Consider the following 19597-nt stretch of genomic DNA (forward strand, 5'->3'; position numbering starts at 1 on the left):
ACACAACCATTTTACTCCAGGAACATAACCCTCCACCCTGTCCCCCCCAATAAAACACTGAGTTATAATATTTCTGGACTATGCAGTCAAGTAGGCCCACTGACAAACAGTTGCTCACAACACCACACTTAAAATCAGACTCAGGCTTCCATGAAAATTCAAAGCCTTGTGATAACGGTCAGTCTAACTAGCCTACAGCGTTACGAGTCCATATCAATGGTGGATGAGCACACAAAAAACACCATTACATAACAGTGTGCTGCCTTTCTTCTCAACTAGGAACTTAATATTGTGAGTATGATTACTTATGCCTTGATTACAATTCCTGCATAGTTGCGTCATTATTTATCACACCTGATTAACCCCTTCGACGCTCATGACGGAACGGTTCCGTCATGAGCGTCGGTTGAGCTGTGCTCATGACGGAACCGTTCCGTCATGACCACGCCCGCGCAAGCAGCAGTCAGCACCGCGGGGGAATCAGCCCCGCATGGAAGGGGTTAATGATTTCATGGGGATCGTTATTTATTGGATGCAGTAAAAAACAACGTTTCCGAGGTTTGGTCTGAAAATTGGATTTTGGTGCTTACCATGCAAAAATGTGCACATCCTGGTATTTACCAGGCATTTTACACCTAGTAAATTTCTGTAGGTTTGACCTGCCCAAAGTTATTGGATGAAAAATCCAGCTATTGAATTGTATAGACAGAATTACATTTCTGACACTTGTGCAAACAGTGGTTTCCTCGCCAGCAGAACCCAAAGGATCAGACTCCCGCCCTTCTTCTCCGAACCAACCGAGATCAACTGCTGAGTACCCCAAGGATCATTGCTCAGTCCCACGCTCTTCAACATCTACATGGCCCCCCTCACCGCCATCGTCCGACAGCATGGACTCAGCAAAGTATCCCACACCGACGATACCCAGCTCATTCTCTCCCTCACGAAGGAACCCGAAGCCACCAGACTCTGCTCCAGGAAGAAATGAAAGACGTTGCATCCTGGATGAGCAGCAGCTGTCTGAAGCTCAACTCGGAGAAGGCGAAAGTCCTCGTCCTCGGACCCACCCCATCAGCGTGGGTCAAAACCGGGTGGCCCACTGCCCACGGTAACCCCCACGGACCACGCATGGAAGCTCGGCACCATACTCGACTCCTCCCTCTCCATGATCCGCCAGATCAAAGCCGTCACCTCCACCAGCTTCAACACCCTCCACATCCTTTGTAAGACCTTCAAATGGATCTCCCCCAAATCAAGAAAGACCATCACCCACGCACTCATAACAAGCAGACTGGACCATGACTTTGCTTCCTGTGGTTGTATTTGTCTCTCTCTCTTGCAGCCTAGTTTATTTGCCATCCTTTAGACTGGATGACTTGTATCCTTCCACTGCTTATACTCAGGGGAAAAACTGTTTTCAGCACTCCATCAGTATACATGTCTTTTCTTGTTTACAAAATGCCTAGCACACATCAGATTTCAAGGCGTATCAAATGTTGACAGCAGTAGCTCAGTAAGTCAACAAAGATATATGTACAAGTCAATAACAATTAGAATCTTCAATCTTTTTATTCTTTCTGTTGATTCCTCTCATGTGTGAGTAACTGTGACAGGTCGAGAGCCAAAGTCAACACGTTTCGTCGCTTCTTGTTACATGTACATGCGACTTTTTCAAGGCTATATGAAAAGATACACTACAATCACTATCATTATAGCACTCTCAAGTTAGTGGTTCTATGAAATTGCACCATTACTCCACCACCGTGACAAGGTAATGACATACATCGTTTGGAAAAACTCTTCATATTAAACCATGTGTTTATGTCATTGATTATTATAATTGTTGTCATTGCTACGCTTAAAAAAGACAATTTCTTAAACATATGAATTTCCGCATCTGCTGTCGAGCACTAAGCATGGCATAAATACATCTCTTTATGTTGTGTTGCACCATAACCAGACTCTCTAAAAATTTGTTCACTTGTTGAAACGTATCGCTACCCTCAATTGAATACTAAGAAATGTGTATAATGTGTTTAAAACATCTAATGTGTGACTATTCACCATTAGTCCTGCACCATTTAGTATATGAGACATCCCAAACCACAGTCCTTAATCTAAAAACAGTAAGGGGGGGAGGGTGAGTGCCATGCCACCCGCAAGTGAATTATTTTTTTAAGACACACAAACCTTAATCGGCTTCTCTTTATATCTACTACAGAATTGAGAGAGAATAAAGAACAAAGTAACCTAATTATTATTAGTCCTTGTATTCCAAAGTGATCGCTCTATATCAACTTAGGGCATGAATTAACCTTATTATTGGTACGTACTAAATGTGTGGTGATATTTCCAACCCATACCATTCTCCGGCGTGGGTAAAGGTCTTTATTAGGGTCCCCAAGATAGACGTTCAGTCTCCAGTATTAGGCTCCAAATGCTAAAAAACAACAATCCAAACATGGCCAGTCAGAGAATTGTGTCTCGAGCCATTTCCTTAGTAAAATATAATGTATTTTTCCTAAATATACCACTCTCTCTTAAAGTCTTATGTTTTACTCTCACCCAAAGTTAAAATACTACTAAGTAAAGTTCCAAAATTAGATCCCAATCCAACCATATATTCTTATCCTCATTAAGATACTCTGCGGGGATCTAATGAACCCTTTCTAACCTGTACGTGAACAAACAATCTTTGTCCACGTGACATCCAACTCTTAATCACTAAGCACCATTCAATGTGAGTCTGCTATATGCTGTTGTCTAATACCAACTCAAAAACTAAAAATTCACCCCAGAGCGTGATTTATTTACTCACACGGACCCATTCTGTTTCTCACTATATAGTTTCATAATTAGGTCATCCAACATCCCTCACGCCGGCTCCTCGAGTACAAGGCGAGTGAGTGAAAAGCAGCACTTTTGACCTTATGCCCTACATCATGTGACGGCCTGGTTGACACGGCTCGCGTTCAGCCTTGTTTCCATCAACGCCATCTTGAAAGAACCTAAAAGCGCAAATCTTTTAACAATACCCTAAATAATTTGCTTAACAGCAAGATCCGACTATATCTACACTTGGTAAATTTAATAAAAATAGTGCCTTCCATTTTAAATTTATGTTGCTTCAAAATCAATCTAAATTTCCTTGTTCGCAATTATGAACGCACAAAAAACCAGCATCAATATACAACTAAGGGGTGCCAGAATTCCAAATAAATTGTCGTCCTCCATGTTAGTCACTCCAAATAGCGTGATGAACATAGCGTCTCTTTATTTTAGTAGTTATAAATCGAGGAGTATACTACACGAGTACTCGGTCGCCATCTTTTTATGCTTAACCTAAATGTCTCTATGGATTTAATTAATACTGCGTCCTCTTCCTACCAGAAAGCACTTACCGCAAGAGCATGCTACAATAAGTGACTGACTCCAAAGTCTTGGCTATCAGGATAAGGTAAAAATACATATGTGTGTATGACAAAAATAACGTTAATTATACCTCCCCCTCCCAACACTGCGAATGTGCCACATTAGCGTTGCAATTAAGAGGTAAGGCAGTACTCAAACACATGTTTACGTGGGACCGGAGACATTACAAACATAATTTTGCAAGTTTCTCACGTTGTCTTACACGATTCAAGGGCAATTTTAACACTATGAGGATATTTTTTAAAGGATTCCTGTTGCAAATCGTTTCTAAAAATCTGTTGTAGGTTTGCAGCTGGCACAGCTCAGATGATCCCACTGCCCCACTCCCCAAAGGCATATTCCTGCTGACGACTGTTAAAATAGCAATGGCATTTTATCATCAGTTCAAGAAAGCATGCGCTCTATTAACCCTCAAGAGGGCTGCTCTTTGAAACCACGCTGGGTTTATAGGACATGCATTCTGGCGTATAGCTTGTTTTTCAACAAATTATTTGTGCCTTTTTTAGGTCTCGCCTAGCGAAGCAGCGCATGCGCTGCCCGCCTTGGCGAGACTTACTGTTATCGGTTTGGTGGGTGAAGGGGGACAGGACATGTGCACTTGCCTGGACAGCCAATGTGCACGCGCACGGCGTCTCCTCTCTGGCGATGTTAGCTTTCAAGTGCTCCCACCGCGCTCTCACTTTCGCGAGCTTGATTTAGCTTTCACTTTCACTGTGGCGCTGACTTCACTCAAGGCACACACATACATTTCAGAGCTCAAGCATGTCAAGATCTTTTTTCCCCACGCGTATTCTTTTCACATTTCAGATTTTGCATCCGCTACGCACATACAAACGACACCATATTACCTGCACATGAAAACATGCACCCTAGTTGGTAGTCTGTATCTCTAGACATGCTTTCTTTCTTTGTGTTCTTAACTCGCCGTGCCTGTCCCTCTGCCCCGCACCTCTCCCCTGCGCTGACTTCACACAAGGCAGACACATTCATTTCAGAGCTCAAGCATATCAAGATCTTTTTTCCCCACACGTATTCTTTTCACATTTCAGATTTTGCATCCTCTACACACATGCAAACTACACCATTTTACCTCCACATAAAAATACATTTCAGAGCTCCAGCATATTAAGATCTTTTTCGGTAGCTAAGGATCCGTCGCCTGGGAGGGTTGACAGTACCTCTGCGGTAGGTGGCAGCCATTTTCAGGCTATGTGAAGGGTAGACCTGCTGCTCAGGAGCTCAATCTCTGGTAAGGAAACAGCAGGGCTGATCTTTAAGGTACAACCTTTGACATTACTGACAGTGACAATACAGGAAGTGCGACATCACAGGAAGTAGCGTTGTAGAAAAGACATGGTCAAAAGCTTATGGCACCACAGTAAACTTTTCACAGCCCTACACCCAGCCACTCCCAGTGAACATCGACAGAATGGCTCAATACGCGTAGATTTAAAAGCAAATTCAATTAAATCAAATGTAGCACACATTTGCATCCCAGTAAAACAAACATGTCCGTGATTAACTTGTTTTCGATATAGTGCTCTTTACTACACTTAGTCCATTTCTAGACACACTAAATTAAATGTTATCTTTAGCCACTGCAGTGGTACTCAATTTGCTGTCCTTGAAAGGATGGAACGCTGTATGTGGCCCTGCCTGAATGTAAACTCATAGTCTGCAAATCATAGCAGATGTGCCAAGTGTTTCAGTAACTGAGCCACCCCTATACTTTAGTAAAGTCTGTAACATTTCATTGTGGCATCTGAAAAGCTGCTTTTAAGGGCACAGCTTGAGAGATGAGAGGAGTCTGGCGTCCAACAGCATCCGAGGGAATGCGATAATTACACTCACTTTCCAGCAAAGTTTATTTATATTTCCCAGCTGGCATGCAGGCTGATTTGAGTCACGGGTACACTCGTTGTGTGTTATCGAGGTGCCCGACAAAAAACTGGGACATTATAGTGCTAATTTTAAATAGTCAAAATAGCTTTATTTCGACAACAAGTATCTTAAAAGCATTAGCAATCTTACATTTTTCAATATATATAAACAATACAAGTTATCAAAAAAAGCATCAATTAAGAAAAAATCCACTAGATTAATTAAATTCATTACATTTGCATTATCTAGAAGATAACAGGAGCAGACTATAAGTGACAAAAAAATGAAAAACATCGTTAAGATAGATTCATTCTAGCCCTTCTTTCGCATGATAGATATAGTTTTTTTGTTTTTACTTTTGGAATAAAAGGGCTATGATGTAAAGTGACAGTGCAGTACTTGTGCAAACCAATAGACTAAAAATGTCATAGAAGCATAATAATTCATCAGGATACTCCGTGCAGAAATTTGAACCTTACTATCCAAGCACAACCGAGGTACTTGGCCACACCACAGGCAAAAATGGTATGTGCATCTGACTTTAAAATACGTAAGGCAGTGCGATGTTCATATGTGCCCAATTGTCTGCAGATGGGCTTGAGCCATCTTGTTCTAGCACTTTTATAGACGGGGCAGGCAAACATAAGTTGAGGCTTTGCAGCAGGGTCACCCCGCTGGTGTCTGATATGGGGCGCTCCACTTTGCAGTTGAACTTACCCTAAACTGTATATAAAGTGCTCTATCTCGTGGTTTCTGGATAAAATCTAGGTATGGTTCTAGAAGAATATGTTGCTTATGAAGGAAAAATTCTTCTGTGAGTCTTCCTACTCTTTGATTACTAAGCTCCTGGGCATTGACCCAAGCCCAATAGGACCTTTTGAGCTCAGCCTTGCTATGTGGAGTTTCCGAATCCCATGACTCCTTAAGCCCGAGTGCCAAAAGTTTTTTTAAAGATTTAGCACCCAGCTATTTCTTTGATTGCTATCTAAAGCCATTACTTCTGTGAGCGCAGAAGCATAGCTGGTAAGCTCAGGAGTCCAGCATAAACGGTCCCAAAATAGCAATGGCCGTAACCTGGCTACGTCTTTAAAAGAGTGCCTACCCATGTCGCTCATCAGTGGTTTCAATGGTACATTGCAGAGGAGCATCACTAGATCTCTTAGAAATGTGTGCTCTGATCTACTAATGCTATCCACATTCTCAAAGCCCCATAATTCAGCACCGTAAAGTGCTGAACTAACTGCTTTGGCTGCGTAAATTGTGAGGGAGGGGACCACAGGTTTGCTCTGTGAGGAGCGATGCTCTCTTGCTAGTGCCCCTGCCGCACGTTTATGATTCAACAGCATTTTGTCAATGTGATATTTTCACTGCATTGTCTCAACTAGCCTAATTCCTAAGTAATCAAACGTTGTTACTTTTTCCAAGCGGGTTCCGTCTAAAATTAAATTGCCTCTATATGACCTACAAGGATTAAATGCCATTAATTTAGTCTTGGGGGTATAGACAATCAGCCCCCTGGACTCGCAGAAGAGGTGGAATCTGTCTAGAAGTTTTTGTAGCCCTGCCGGCATCTTAGAGATGAGCAGTGTGTCGTCTGCGAAGAGAAGAGTGGGGAACCTGTCACCAGCCAGGGCAGGGGCGTCAGATGGAAACTCTTGGAGAAAGCTAACCACCCTGTTTATATATAGAGAGAACAGGGTGGGTGCCAGGACGCAGCCTTGGCGTACTCCTCTATTTACAGGGATCCTATCTGTTTTTTGTCCTTGGGACCCCCACCTCACTTGGGCATAATTGCTCTCGTGTAGGCGAATCAACAGGTTCAATAGCAGCGATGGCATACCCATTTCGCCTAACAGATGCCACAACCGCTCACGAGGGACCAGGTCAAAGGCAGTCTTTAGGTCGATAAAAGCCAAATAAAGACTGCCCTTGCCGATTAGGACCACCTTCCAGTAAATTAAAATTAGCCTAAATGCTTGGTCCACTCCACTGTCCCTGTGCAGGCCCTTAATCCCTCTTGATATTGGGAGAGGATATTCTCTTCGTCCACCCAGTGGTGAATTCTCTGCAATAGCACCCTGCCAACTACTTTTTGCATAGCATCAATCAAACTGATTGGACGGTAGTTGGCAGGGTCATCCCTTGCACCTTTTTTAAAAATCGGTACCACCTCCGCACCCTTTCATGACTCAGGTACTGCACTACCCCTTGCGATGGAATTAATTAAAAGCATAACATAATTTGCCTAATTAGGGGAGTCTGCGAGGAAAAGATCTCCTGGGAGGCCATCGGGTCCCGGGGCTTTTGCTGGGACTATTTTCTTTATGGCTATCTCTACTTCTTCTAGTGTGAAGAGGTCAATAGTATTCAAAGCAGAGTGAGGATTTAAGTAATCATGTGGTTCCTCTTGGGGAGTTAAGTTAGTACCTGAGTAGAGCTTCTCAAAATGATGAAACCAATCCTGGCTTGTAATATGGTTAGGAATCAGGTCTGGATCTTTGTTGCCTGATCGCCTAACCATATTCCAGAAGAGGTTGGGGTCTCTAGCTGTACTTGCGTCTTTTAGGTTCTGCCAGTGGGACTTGTCCCACTCCAACTTCGCACAATAGATTGCAATTTTATAGATCTTTCTGGATTCTTTAGTTAGGGAGCAATTTTTGCTTTTTATTGCTAAGACCAGGGCCTTTTTTTCTCTCTACAATCCCAGTTGAACCAAGAGTAGCGCTTTTTGGCACCTCCACTTAGTTTGCCAGTGTTTTGCGCTATGAAATAGGATCCAATCTGATCTGCCATTCTATTGTATAGTTCTTTTATCTTTGTCAGGCCATCTGTTTCACCGAGGGCTTCCTGTAATAGAGCAGTGTTTGTGCTCGGGGCGTGACTAATGCCCGTCATCGAAGATTCTTGGGCAGCGACTCTAGGCCATTTGAGGAACCTTCTATAGCTTGAAGGAATCCGTTCTTTCGTTGTCATAAGGGGCCCTTGAGACTGATTTGGGGGACAGGGGAGAGCCAAAGGGGTTTCCATGCTCAAACATAGCGTATAGTGGTCACTGTCAAAAGAAGGGAGCACTTCCTATCTATTATCAATTTCCAGAGTCTCACGTCTACTAATATATAATCAATACGTGAGAGGCAATTTACTCTGTTAAATGTATTGGCTCCTAAAACATCAGAGGGGATTTTGCCATTCACAGCCCTTAGTCCTATTTCTAGGGCAAGTGCGTTGATCTGAATTGCAATTTGGGACCACTTCCTAATAGAAGGTATATTTAGCAATGGAACAACCCACTTTGTGTCTTCTTCCTCTGTCCCTAGCAAGTCCTCGGAGTCTAGTGGCTCAAAGGTGCAATTAAAATCTCGTACTATCATAACGTGTGAATTTGGTGGGCGGTTGGCAAGCTCATGTTCTAAGGACAGGACAATGTTTGACGTTTTGCCCCCTGGTGTTCCCCTTATATAGACATTAAACAACTCAAGGGTTTTACCTCCTCTGCTTCGCTTGATCGAAAGCCACATAATATCTGGGCTGTCACAGTGATGTTCAGTAATTTGGCAGCCATGTCAATCTTTATCCAAACGATGAGACTTCCAGAGGGCCGCCCTCTCCCCGCGGAGGTAGCAAATTTAAAAAATCAAGTATAACCAGATTTATATAGTGGAGCTAAGCTCCATGTTTCTTGGAATATGCAGATATGGTGTTCCTCAATCAAGTCGTTCCAATCGGGGAGCAACATTTTACTATGAAGACCTGCAATATTCCAAGACAGAATTTTAAGCTGGGATGTTGGAGTTCCATCACAGATAAGGATTTGTTTTGTCAACCAAAGTGGAACGGGATGTGAAACAGAGGTGTTAACAAGCACTACGACCCCCTGGTCCCTTGAGCTGCAACCTAGGTTACCACTATGGCTGTTGTAACATGGTTAGAGATTCGTCAAAGATGGTACTTGAACGAGTAATGTTGGGGGCGCTTTGATTATTAGTAGTTGGGGTGAGTTGTAGTTCCTGCCGAGGCTGGTAAGCCCGACATAGTTAATCCACAGCCTCAAACGGGGACCCTCTTAATGTGGATATTAGCTTCGCACTATCGTGAGCCCTGGCCGCAGCAATTGTTGGGAAACGCCTAATCTGAATAGATGAAGAGTCAGGAGAGCAAGTTCTATACTCGAGTGCAAAGAGGCTTTCCGCTAGGTCTGGGTTAGTCAGGGTAAGTTCGATGCAGTCGGTAATCTGGTTGATAGACATGCATCTCCGTGCCCTGACTATGTCTTCCCTGATCAGCGAGCGGCAACCCCTGACATGGCGTAACCCATGTATGGTCTTCTTTATCAGGGAGTCGTCATTCTCATATCTTGCACCTATTTTGGGAACATTACCCATAAAGACTGTCTGCGCTTGTACAGGGGGGTAGAGTAGTTCCTTGCTCTGTTGGAAAGGTGTATTTCTTCCCAGAGGAGGAACGGGTAAAACTTCAGTTGGCCTTCTACAATTTGCAGCAACTTTAGAATAAAGAGGTTTATGCAGAGCATTAGGGGGGGGGGGGAATTCCTGAAGAGCCTGCCAGATTAGCAGGCAGAGCCTTAGCGGCTCGTCCCGAAAGAGCTGTGTGAGCTAGTGGCTGGCCACTATCTATTGGGTCTCCTGGTGTTAATGTCTGATGCGAGTTAGATGGTACTCAAATGGCTGGTGTTTGTAATATATTGTTAGAAACTAAAAGTTTAACAGTGGCCACAAGCTCCTTAATCATCACTTTCATGGATCCAACCTCCTTCTGAAGTGATTTAACAGTTTGGAGAAGGGTCTGTAGTGAAAAAGAACAAGTGTCATTTGTCTCAGTTGGGCTCTTCTCTAAGGTTGTCATAGAATGTGAGGATTGATCCTCTTCACGGGATTCTGATTCCCCTGCCAATACTGAAAAACGATTTGTGCAGATGATTAAAGGTTTGATGTGACAATTAACATCCTGGACAGAAGAGATGGGCAATTTGGAGGATGTATCGATCATCAGATGGGATTTAGGGTCTGATTGTGTGTTCTCCTTACAGGCCACTGTATCCTTGCGATGAGTTTTCTGAAACATAGGCGGGATGATAGTTGGACGCTAGGGAATAAGTTCCTTTGCAAATAAAGAGTTAACAGGATCGATTGGAGCTAGTGGGTTGACTCCCAATAGCCCTTCACACTATGTGATAAGGTTGTCAATTCAATTCATAACACAATTGTTGATCACATCTGCTTTCTTTGCTATTTTTCTGGCCTTTTTCCCTTTACCTGTCCCACCAGCATGACCCCCCCTGTGCCCTCCATGGCTTTCATTTTGCCCATTATAAAACCAAAACTAAATAGTTAGACCTGTAACAAAAGAGATATTTATACCAAGTAGGGGATAATAGACTTTAAAACATTAGTACACTTCTAATATGTTTTAACAACTTCGCAGCTCCCGGGGGCAAATAGATTACAGCAGCTCAACAGGACCAGATGTGCTACACGATCCTTAGACCACACAGTATCTTAAGAGTCTTCTGGTTTATGTCCCAAAAGGTTGGATGAAAGGGGTCTGTCCCTGCCCTGCCTCTTCCTGGCAATGACAGGCAAGGATGGGCCTGCCCTTGGCCCGGGCTTTGCCCGGGCGCGGCCCGCGCGCGTCCCACGCCGCAGGGGAGAGGCAGCGTTTTGAGCGCGATGTCAGGCGCCTCCCCCTCACTGGCGGCACCTGGTTGTGCTCGCACTGCACACTGGGACCTGTAGTCCCCCTATCTGTTGACTGGTGCTGCAGGAAGGAGCTGGGTATTGTCCGATGTTGTCCTGGGACTCTGGTCCCACCAGGACAAAGAGGCAGACAAGGAGGGGGCTCCCGTGGGCAAAAGAGAGCTGCAGGATGAAAGATTTGCAGACAATATTTACAAAGAGTTTCTTTAGAGTTTTGTCATCTCAATGCCTACATAAAAAGGTGTTATTCCTACTGTATTTAATGACACCAAGGCATCAGGCCACGCACAGGTATTGCTAACCCCTTACAGCCGACATAGGACACGTTAAAGGCTCTTTTTTCATGCTACGTCTCAGTTTATTTTATTCCTTGTGGCTCGGACACGTCATTCTTTGGAACAGCGAAAAGCACCCGGATTTATATCATTAACAGAGACCTCGCCTGTCCGATACCAAGCGAGCCACCCAATCATATGTTTTTCTTGTACCGCTTTGCTTTTGATTCTGCTTTTCCTGGTAAAAGCGCAGAGGAGCGGCACCGGTATGTAAAATAAAAGAAGCCTTTCCAAAGTCAATAGCCCTGGCCTTGTACAGCGTGCACTTTTTTTTTTTTGTTTTGTGATCAAGAAAATGACTCCCACTCACAGTGAAAGGTTGCCAATGAACTAAATTGGCTGACTCATTTTCCACTGCTGCATGCTGTGCTGGACGTAAGCAAAATGTGAACATTATTTGAACAAACTAAGGGATGAAGAGGGCTGACTGAAAGTTCATGTCTGCATTATGTATTTTTGTATGAAGGTATGTATGTAGGTATGCATGCATGCACATATGTACATATGTGGTTTTACTACAATTTTTAAAAAAAACATGAGCTGTCTTCAAGCCAGACCTACGAGAAGCAAATATTTATAATATGGTGCAGCTCTTCTATGTGCTTTCAAAGTATGTATTTCTAAAATATGTGCAACCACAGTAATATATTTATTGTTATATAAGACCACTGTCAAATACATCCCATTACCCCAGTCTATGCACGATGTGAAATTATTTTCCGTTAATCCATTAACATTTATTTATTTGAATTAAGGCTTAGTTTAAAGATGATGATTAATGTGCACTTTCTCAGTTTCAACAGGCGGTCTCTTTCCCCGGCTACCTCTAGCAGCTACAAACACTGCGAGTGTGCCTGGCGGGCCTGTAGAGATCTGCACCTACTGTATTTTTCCTTTGAGTGGATAGCTGCTGAAACCAGAAGCGGAAACAGTCCGCAGGCTTCTAGTTCCATTCCTGGAGGTGAGGTCAGTTGTTCTAGACTTTTTTAGTGAGGTCAGACATTTGTTTGCCCACCCACGCCCACAGTGGTGCCAGTATCGGTGCTGGTTCTGTAGGATCCATGGCTGGGCGCGCTTCTATGTTCTGTGCTGTGTCTTGGTGATAGTGGTCGTGTAGACATGTCCTTCTTCTATGTCTGAGGTGTCTTGGTAATAGTGCTCCTGTAACTGAGCCTTGTTCTGGCTGCATTGCCATCCTGTACTGTGGCCTAGTGTCTGTTCCTTGCCACAAGATAGGTTCTGGTGCTGTCAATTTTCTTCCTGTTGGTTAAAGAGTTACATAATTGCATAATGCCACTTCCTTGTTCTTTTGCGCAATGGCCCGTTGGTGGGTACCCCTGGATGTGGCATGAAACTCGAAAAATAGACAGTGGACCCTAAAAGTGAGTGCACCCATACCGTAAATTACCAAAGTAATAACTGAAACTGGCACATTTGTGTTCAAATTACCAAATGTGCCCCCCTGTCCAGTGCACCTCCCCTGTCCTGGGGATACAAAACAAACAAACTAAATTGTAACAGCACCCCAATTTGTCAGGTAACGGAGTCCATGAGGAAACATGTCATAGATCTTGAGGTATCCTATTCCAATAAAATAAGTCGTTGCTAATACAAGATGTATGATGTTTTTCTTCTTTATTATTCCAACAACCATCAGCCAAAGCGTTTCGTCCTTTTTAACCTAGGACTTCTTCAGGGCAATCTCAATCTAGGAAAACAGATCATCCAGTATGTTGTAACCTGGTGCTTTAGCCCACTCTGCCACCCCAGTTCAGACATGGCCATATGCAAATCAGTCTGACCCTGTGCCTGATTATACCCAGATCTGTTGACTGGGTGTGAGTGTTTGATTGGTTCTGATGCTCCGTCCATCACCACCCCCTTTTGTACCGCTTTGTTCGCCATAAGTTGGCAGGGTATGCTCAGACGTGAGTCCCTTGCTCACTTTGCCACTGGATTCAAGCAAGCCTGGCTGAAGACGGCTGAAATGCCAGAAACCGGTCCTAGGAAGCTTGTTTCCAGTCCAGGGAAGGCATGGCTTGGCAGTTCGGGCTGGACTGTTCCCATGAGGCACAGGGTCAGACTGATTTGCATATGGCCATGTCTAAACTGGGGTGGTGTAGTGGGCAAAAGAACGATGGATTTAACCCAGAGCTCTTGACTGGGGGAGAATGTCTGCATTGTCAGCATTCCGTCCATCATTTGTTTGTTGTAACGCTTTTTGCCCTAAGTGGGATGGGTATTCCCAGACGTGGGACCCGTGCTCACTACGCCACTGGAGTCAAGCTATCCTGGCTGATGACGGCTGATAGCCAGAAACCGGTCCTAGGATGCTTGATTCCGGTCCAGGGAAGACATGGCTTGGCAGTTCGGGCTGGACTGTTCCCATGAGGCACAGGGTCAAGACTGATTTGCATATGGCCATGTCTAAACTGGGGTGGTGTAGTGGGCAAAAGAACGATGGATTTAACCCAGATCTCTTGACTGGGGGAGAATGTCTGCATTGTCAGCATTCCGTCCATCATTTGTTTGTTGTAACGCTTTTTGCCCTAAGTGGGATGGGTATTCCCAGACGTGGGACCCGTGCTCACTACGCCACTGGAGTCAAGCTATCCTGGCTGATGACGGCTGATAGCCAGAAACCGGTCCTAGGATGCTTGATTCCGGTCCAGGGAAGACATGGCTTGGCAGTTCGGGCTGGACTGTTCCCATGAGGCACAGGGTCAGACTGATTTGCATATGGCCATGTCTAAACTCGGGTGGTGTAGTGGGCAAAAGAACGGTGATGGATTAAACCCAGATCTGTTGACTGGGTGTGAGTGTTTGATTGGTTCTGATGCTCCGTCCATCACCACCCCCTTTTGTACCCCATTAGTCTAAATGAGGCATGGTGTAGCCAGACCCCACCTACAAAGCAGGTTTTAAAAAAAATGTACTGGGAATGGGTGCAGATACAGGTCACTCAAAATCCCAGACTGGGGAAATTGGCGGAGGGATTCTTCCAGCATAAAACCACCTGCACATTGGAACCTTATTTGGATTTCATCCAGATTCCTAGAGACAGGGCACTGTATATGAAGTTGAGATTTGGGACTCTCCCTACCAACAGCTTAGTTGCATGCTGGAAAGGGCCAAACACGACACCTTTACCCTGTCCGGGTTGTGCTTATCACAATGAGTCCATTGCACATCTCTTGTTCGCCTGTCCGGCGTATAGGCTCCCCAGAAAGAGGTGGCTAAAGCCGGTTTGTCAATTACTGGGCCCAATGAGCCATCGTAATGCTCTCCGCATTTTATGTACAGATTCCTCCTCACTTACTTTGATATGCAGGGTGGCCAAATTCTTGGGCTCTGCCTGGTTAACAAGAAGTAAGATTTTGGCTAGGAAGCCTAATTGCTTAATTAGTGCAGACACTAATTGTGATCAGCGTCCACCTAGCTAGGGTTATAGAATTGGGTCTCCCTTTTTTACATAGGGCTTCAGTTCATACTTTTAGTTTTCGACTTTTTAAGGTTTGTGCAACCAAATCATGAACAAAAATATGTATCGGAAACCGTATCTGTATAAGCTGTTTTAGGTGATGGTTTAATTGTTTTTTAAATTTAATTCTGTAAATAAGTGTCTCTTTTTATCCGAAAATGTACTGCTTTTATGATATTTTTATATTGAATAAAGCTTATACTACACATACAAGCAAGCTGAATGAAAATGTCTTTGTTACAGGTATGTAAATGCTTTCAGTACAGTGGAAATTACTGTTAGATTACTTTTGGTTACTTTGGTTACTTTTCAGATTACTTTATAATTACTTTTTCTACTCAGTGGGATATGCCTAGATATCACACTGGGACATTTCCTAGAGAAAAGGTAAGTAAAGCAGTTTTTAGTTATTTGCAGTTTTTCATACAAAACCAACTCCACATTTAAAACAATTTTCAAGGACACACAGTCAATATGGAGAAAAATGAGGTTAACGGTTTGCAGGTAAGTACAAGTTTGTGGGAGTTGGTATTCTGGGGTTAGAACCATGGAAACAGGATTCCCCCCAGGGTCAAGGATGCACTCTCAAAGCACCCTCAGCGGCACTAGGGCAGCCAGGTGCAGAGTGCTGAGTCCCATTGTTATCCAGTGGAGAATAGGGGGCCTCCGGTTTGTGGCTGCTCACGAGCAGGCCACAAGGTTGTGGGAGCAAAGCTCCTGGTGTTAGGCTCAGGGCAAAGGGGGATCCGGTTTAGCACACAAAGTGCACCCACAGCGGCGCTGGGGCGGCTGGTTGCAGGATGCTGTTTTGTCATCGGGTGCCCTGTTGTTTTCAATGGGGATTCTCGTTTTTGGGTTTTCGCTGTAGGTTCGGTCCAGGAAGACTACTGGTAGGAACCAACTGCTGGACGGGTAAGTTGGAGGGCTCGGGGACATAGGTGCACCTTGGGTTCTTTTCTCCAGGGCGCAGGCCAGCTGGATGCAGGGGTTTCTTTTGAGGTTGGATTTCACCTTGCCAGGCCACTCGCGTTGGGGGTGAAATCTCTGTGCAGAGGCTGCAGGCGACGTCGAGGAGTCCTGGTAGGGTCAACCCACGGTGGACTCAGACTCTGGAGCGCTGGGGCACCTCCCTGAGACTAGTGGGCCACTACAACTCAGGCCATAGGCAACGCGTGCAGTGGTGGTTCCAGGCATCGGGTTTCTTTGTCCTTAGCAGGCTCGGAGTCTGTTTTGGGGATTCTTTTGAACAGAGCAGCTGTTCACAGGAGATCCGGTCTTTGTTGAAGGCAGTCAGTCCTCCCAGGGGTTCTGGAGGTTGCTGGCTGCAGGACAAGGCGACTTTTGGCGCAGGATCTCTGGAAACTGCAAATGGGCCGGTAGGGCTGGGGCCCAAGTCCGTTCTTCTATGCAGTGTCCTCTGCTGGGCATCTTCTTTCGTCCTTTTTCTTAGGTAGTGGGAATCTGCCTTCTTGGTTCAGGGCTGCCCCTAAATACTGTATTTAGGGGGCGTTTTAGGGGTCTCGAGGTTAGTAGCCAATGGGCTACTGACCTTAGGGTGACTACACCCTTTGTGTGCTGACCCCATGTGGGGGAGTGGGCACAATTCCATAGTCCTGATTGGAGAGTGCATGCCATCTGCAAGATGGTGGGCACTGAAGAATGGGCTTCACCTCGCCTTCCCCACCTGAGGGGTGGGGTTGGCAGAGGTGGGCACACCTGGATTGTGCTAATTTTTCCCACATGTCTTCCCACCGAAAAGGAGGGGAGACAGGAAGGGGGCCTACTCCTGACAGCAGGAGAGGCTGGTGGTCGCATTACAAAGGCAGCAAGTCCTTTGAAGCTCCCCTGCCACAGATGGCTCATCCTGGCCTGCGGGAGGTGTGACCACCTCTGCCCAAGAAAGGCTTTGTTTCTGGGCTCAGGGAGCGAAGGCTCCCACCCCGGGGGTCCAAAAACATGTGGAGGCAGGTTGGGGTGTACCAGTCAGGAAACCCACCAGAGGCTGGTTGTTTTTCAGGGGGTATCTCAAAGATGCTCTCTGAGTGCATTTTTCATTAAATCCTGCACTGTCATCAGTGTGGGTTTAATGTGCTGAGACGTTTGTTACCAAACTTCCCAGTTTTCAGTAAAGCCATTATGGTGCTGTGGAGTTCATAATGACAAACTCCCAGCACCATATACTCTTAATGGTATTACTGCACTTACAGTTTCTAAGAATTGGTCTAGACTCTGTAGGGGTACAGGGCTCATGCACCTGTACCCTCACCACTGGTATAGGGCACCCAGCTAGAGGGGTGGCTGACCTATGCCAGGGCAGGGGGTTGTAGGCGTGGCACACAGGGATGTGTGCCATATCGACTCTTTACTTTCTTCTGCACCAAAACATTGTGTGTGTGTGTGTGTGTGTGTGTGTGTGTGTGTGTGTGTCTGTCTGTCTGTCTGTCTGTCTGTCTGAGTCAAGGTCTCTAAGGGTGGCACAATAAGTGATGCAGTCCTTAGAGGCCTTCCCTGGCCACAGTGCCCTTGGTACCTTTTACAAGGGTCTGAAACGTGGCCAGAGAGGTGACAATTGGGGGTACAAGGTACAGTTTTGGAAGGAACACCGGCCCTGGGAACCTGATTGGCAAGGACCCAGGGGACATCAAGTCAAAGTACATCAGTAGTCTGGCAAAAAGTGGGGGAGGGTTACTGCAACAGAAACCCAGCTTCCTACATTCAGCACGTATGACTGCATTTGTTTAAATGTTAAAATATAGAAATAATACATGCTGTTATCAATAATTAGCTTAAATAGCAACCATTAGCACCACCTGGTTAGCTGCTCGCTTTGTTTGAACCAAAAAAGAATTATTTTGCTAAACATAGCTTATGACTTTATTCGCCTTCCCTTGCACATCGCTCCTAAAATGAAAGGTCGAGTCATTCACAGATACCTTTGCATCCTTCACAGCGCCCAGGCCAACACTCTTATAATGTAATCAACAAATCAAATTATACTCAACTCATTCTGTCACATTTGATCTAGTACAAACTCTATACAAGAAAGAAAAACGTGTCAATCACTCCACTGTAAACAAACAAAAAAATGTAAAAACATTATCATTTACAACGCCAATATCTCTAGCTTTCACAAATGCAAGACCTATTGCATTGCTTGTTTTTATTGCTGCTATTTACTTCTGGGCAATCCTTTCCCTAATACGCGTTCGCTCTTTAGTTTTTAAATTTACCATTGCAAAATAAGTGTCTGCCACATTGGATCGGTTAATGGTAAAAAAAAAAAAAACATAGCCTCCACCATCTCTTTTGAGCATGTAGGCATGGTGACGCAGCATGTGAGGGTATGTCATCATGATTGGACCAAAAAACAAAATAGCTGCTGTGTCATGATGTGTGGATGCATGCATATACGTCATTACGCTGTGTCTGGAATTTAGCTTATTTTTCTCAATCCTGTTGAGCATCCACAGCAAGAATTGGCACAGCCTAAAGGCCGACTAACGACTTTCAAATGTGAGATCTGTGGCTTTCCCAATGCTTGTTTGAGGAAGGAAACTGGCAGTTGTTACTCCCTGCTTTACATAGTAAATTATGTGATATTCCCATACGCTTTTTTGCACAGGCGACTTTTAAAGGAATTTTTCTTTTCTTTTGAAAGCCTCAAAGAATACAAATGAGGAAAAATTCAGAGAAAATGTCAGTGTGCTCGGTAATCCACTTACCATCAGACAAAATCCTATTAATGTCAGAAATTGCATTTAGTGACTTGTGGAATGAACGTCAATTAAGTGCACTTAAAAATTATACTTTTTGTCAGACACTTGTACATCCTGTACTTGTCTACTATAAGTTGTTACACATAATAGTTTTAAATGATGAGGCTTATCATTTATAGCGTGTTTCTTTGCTCCTCTTTTGATTTATACTTATGTAATACCTATGCTGTGTAGCATTTACATAATTAGTATCTAGTCAAATAAAGAAATGCTAATATTTAATTATACATTTATCTTTTAATAGCATAGAGATTTACATTTTAACTGTAACTTTTTTCTTTTTTAAGGTTACCCATATACTGAATGTTGCTTATGGAGTTACAAATCCTTTTCCAGATGACTTCAAGTGTAAGAGTATTTCAATATTGGATCTTCCCGAGACCGATATCACATCATATTTCTTAGAATGTTTTGATTTTCTTGAGGAAGTAAAAAAGGAGGTAAATGTTATTTGTATTTTGTGTGTCATCTTAAAGTATAAAATAATGTTTTCAGCAATTGTTTTAATGTACCACTTGCTTCCTAAAAACTTCTCAAATCCGTGATCCAGTAGGGGAAACATAGAACATACGGTTCCTAATTAGAAAAGAAGAAAGGTCTAAAATATGAAAACAAAATGTTTCTAATGGAAACGTTAGAGAAAATATTTTTTTGTTTTCCTTCTATACAAGGTGCACAGATATGTTTTGGAACTCCCCAACATTACTTTGCCCCACCCACACTGTGTTCAATTGAAACGCAGAAGAGCATGTTAGTATAGCTTTTCCTGCCGAACCAATCGATGCTTCTGCTTCAAAGGACTGGTTCATTAAATGTCTTTACAGGCCAAACAACATTTAAAAGGCATTGGGAAGCTTATAGACCTAGCATGTGTTTTTAGCTGTGACAAAAAACATTTTGAGAACTGCAACACTAGAAAACAAAACGAGCATTGGCATAGCCAATATGTCTTGCATTTGGTACCTTATACGTTTTTAA

General features: G+C 44.0%; 1 protein-coding gene across 1 annotated transcript in view; it reads left to right on the forward strand.

Moving 5' to 3' along the window:
* The window catches only part of DUSP19 (dual specificity phosphatase 19), a 91505-nt gene that overhangs the window by 47082 nt on the left and 24826 nt on the right, over positions 1-19597 (forward strand). The window contains exon 3 of the mRNA XM_085648704.1: positions 18907-19059. Within this exon, the coding sequence (XP_085504830.1) occupies positions 18907-19059 (153 nt within the window). The remainder of the gene's footprint in view (positions 1-18906; positions 19060-19597) is intronic.

The sequence above is a fragment of the Triturus cristatus genome, chromosome 3_2 (genome assembly GCF_964204655.1).
Source record: "Triturus cristatus chromosome 3_2, aTriCri1.1, whole genome shotgun sequence".
In the NCBI taxonomy this organism is placed as follows: Eukaryota; Metazoa; Chordata; class Amphibia; order Caudata; family Salamandridae; genus Triturus; species Triturus cristatus.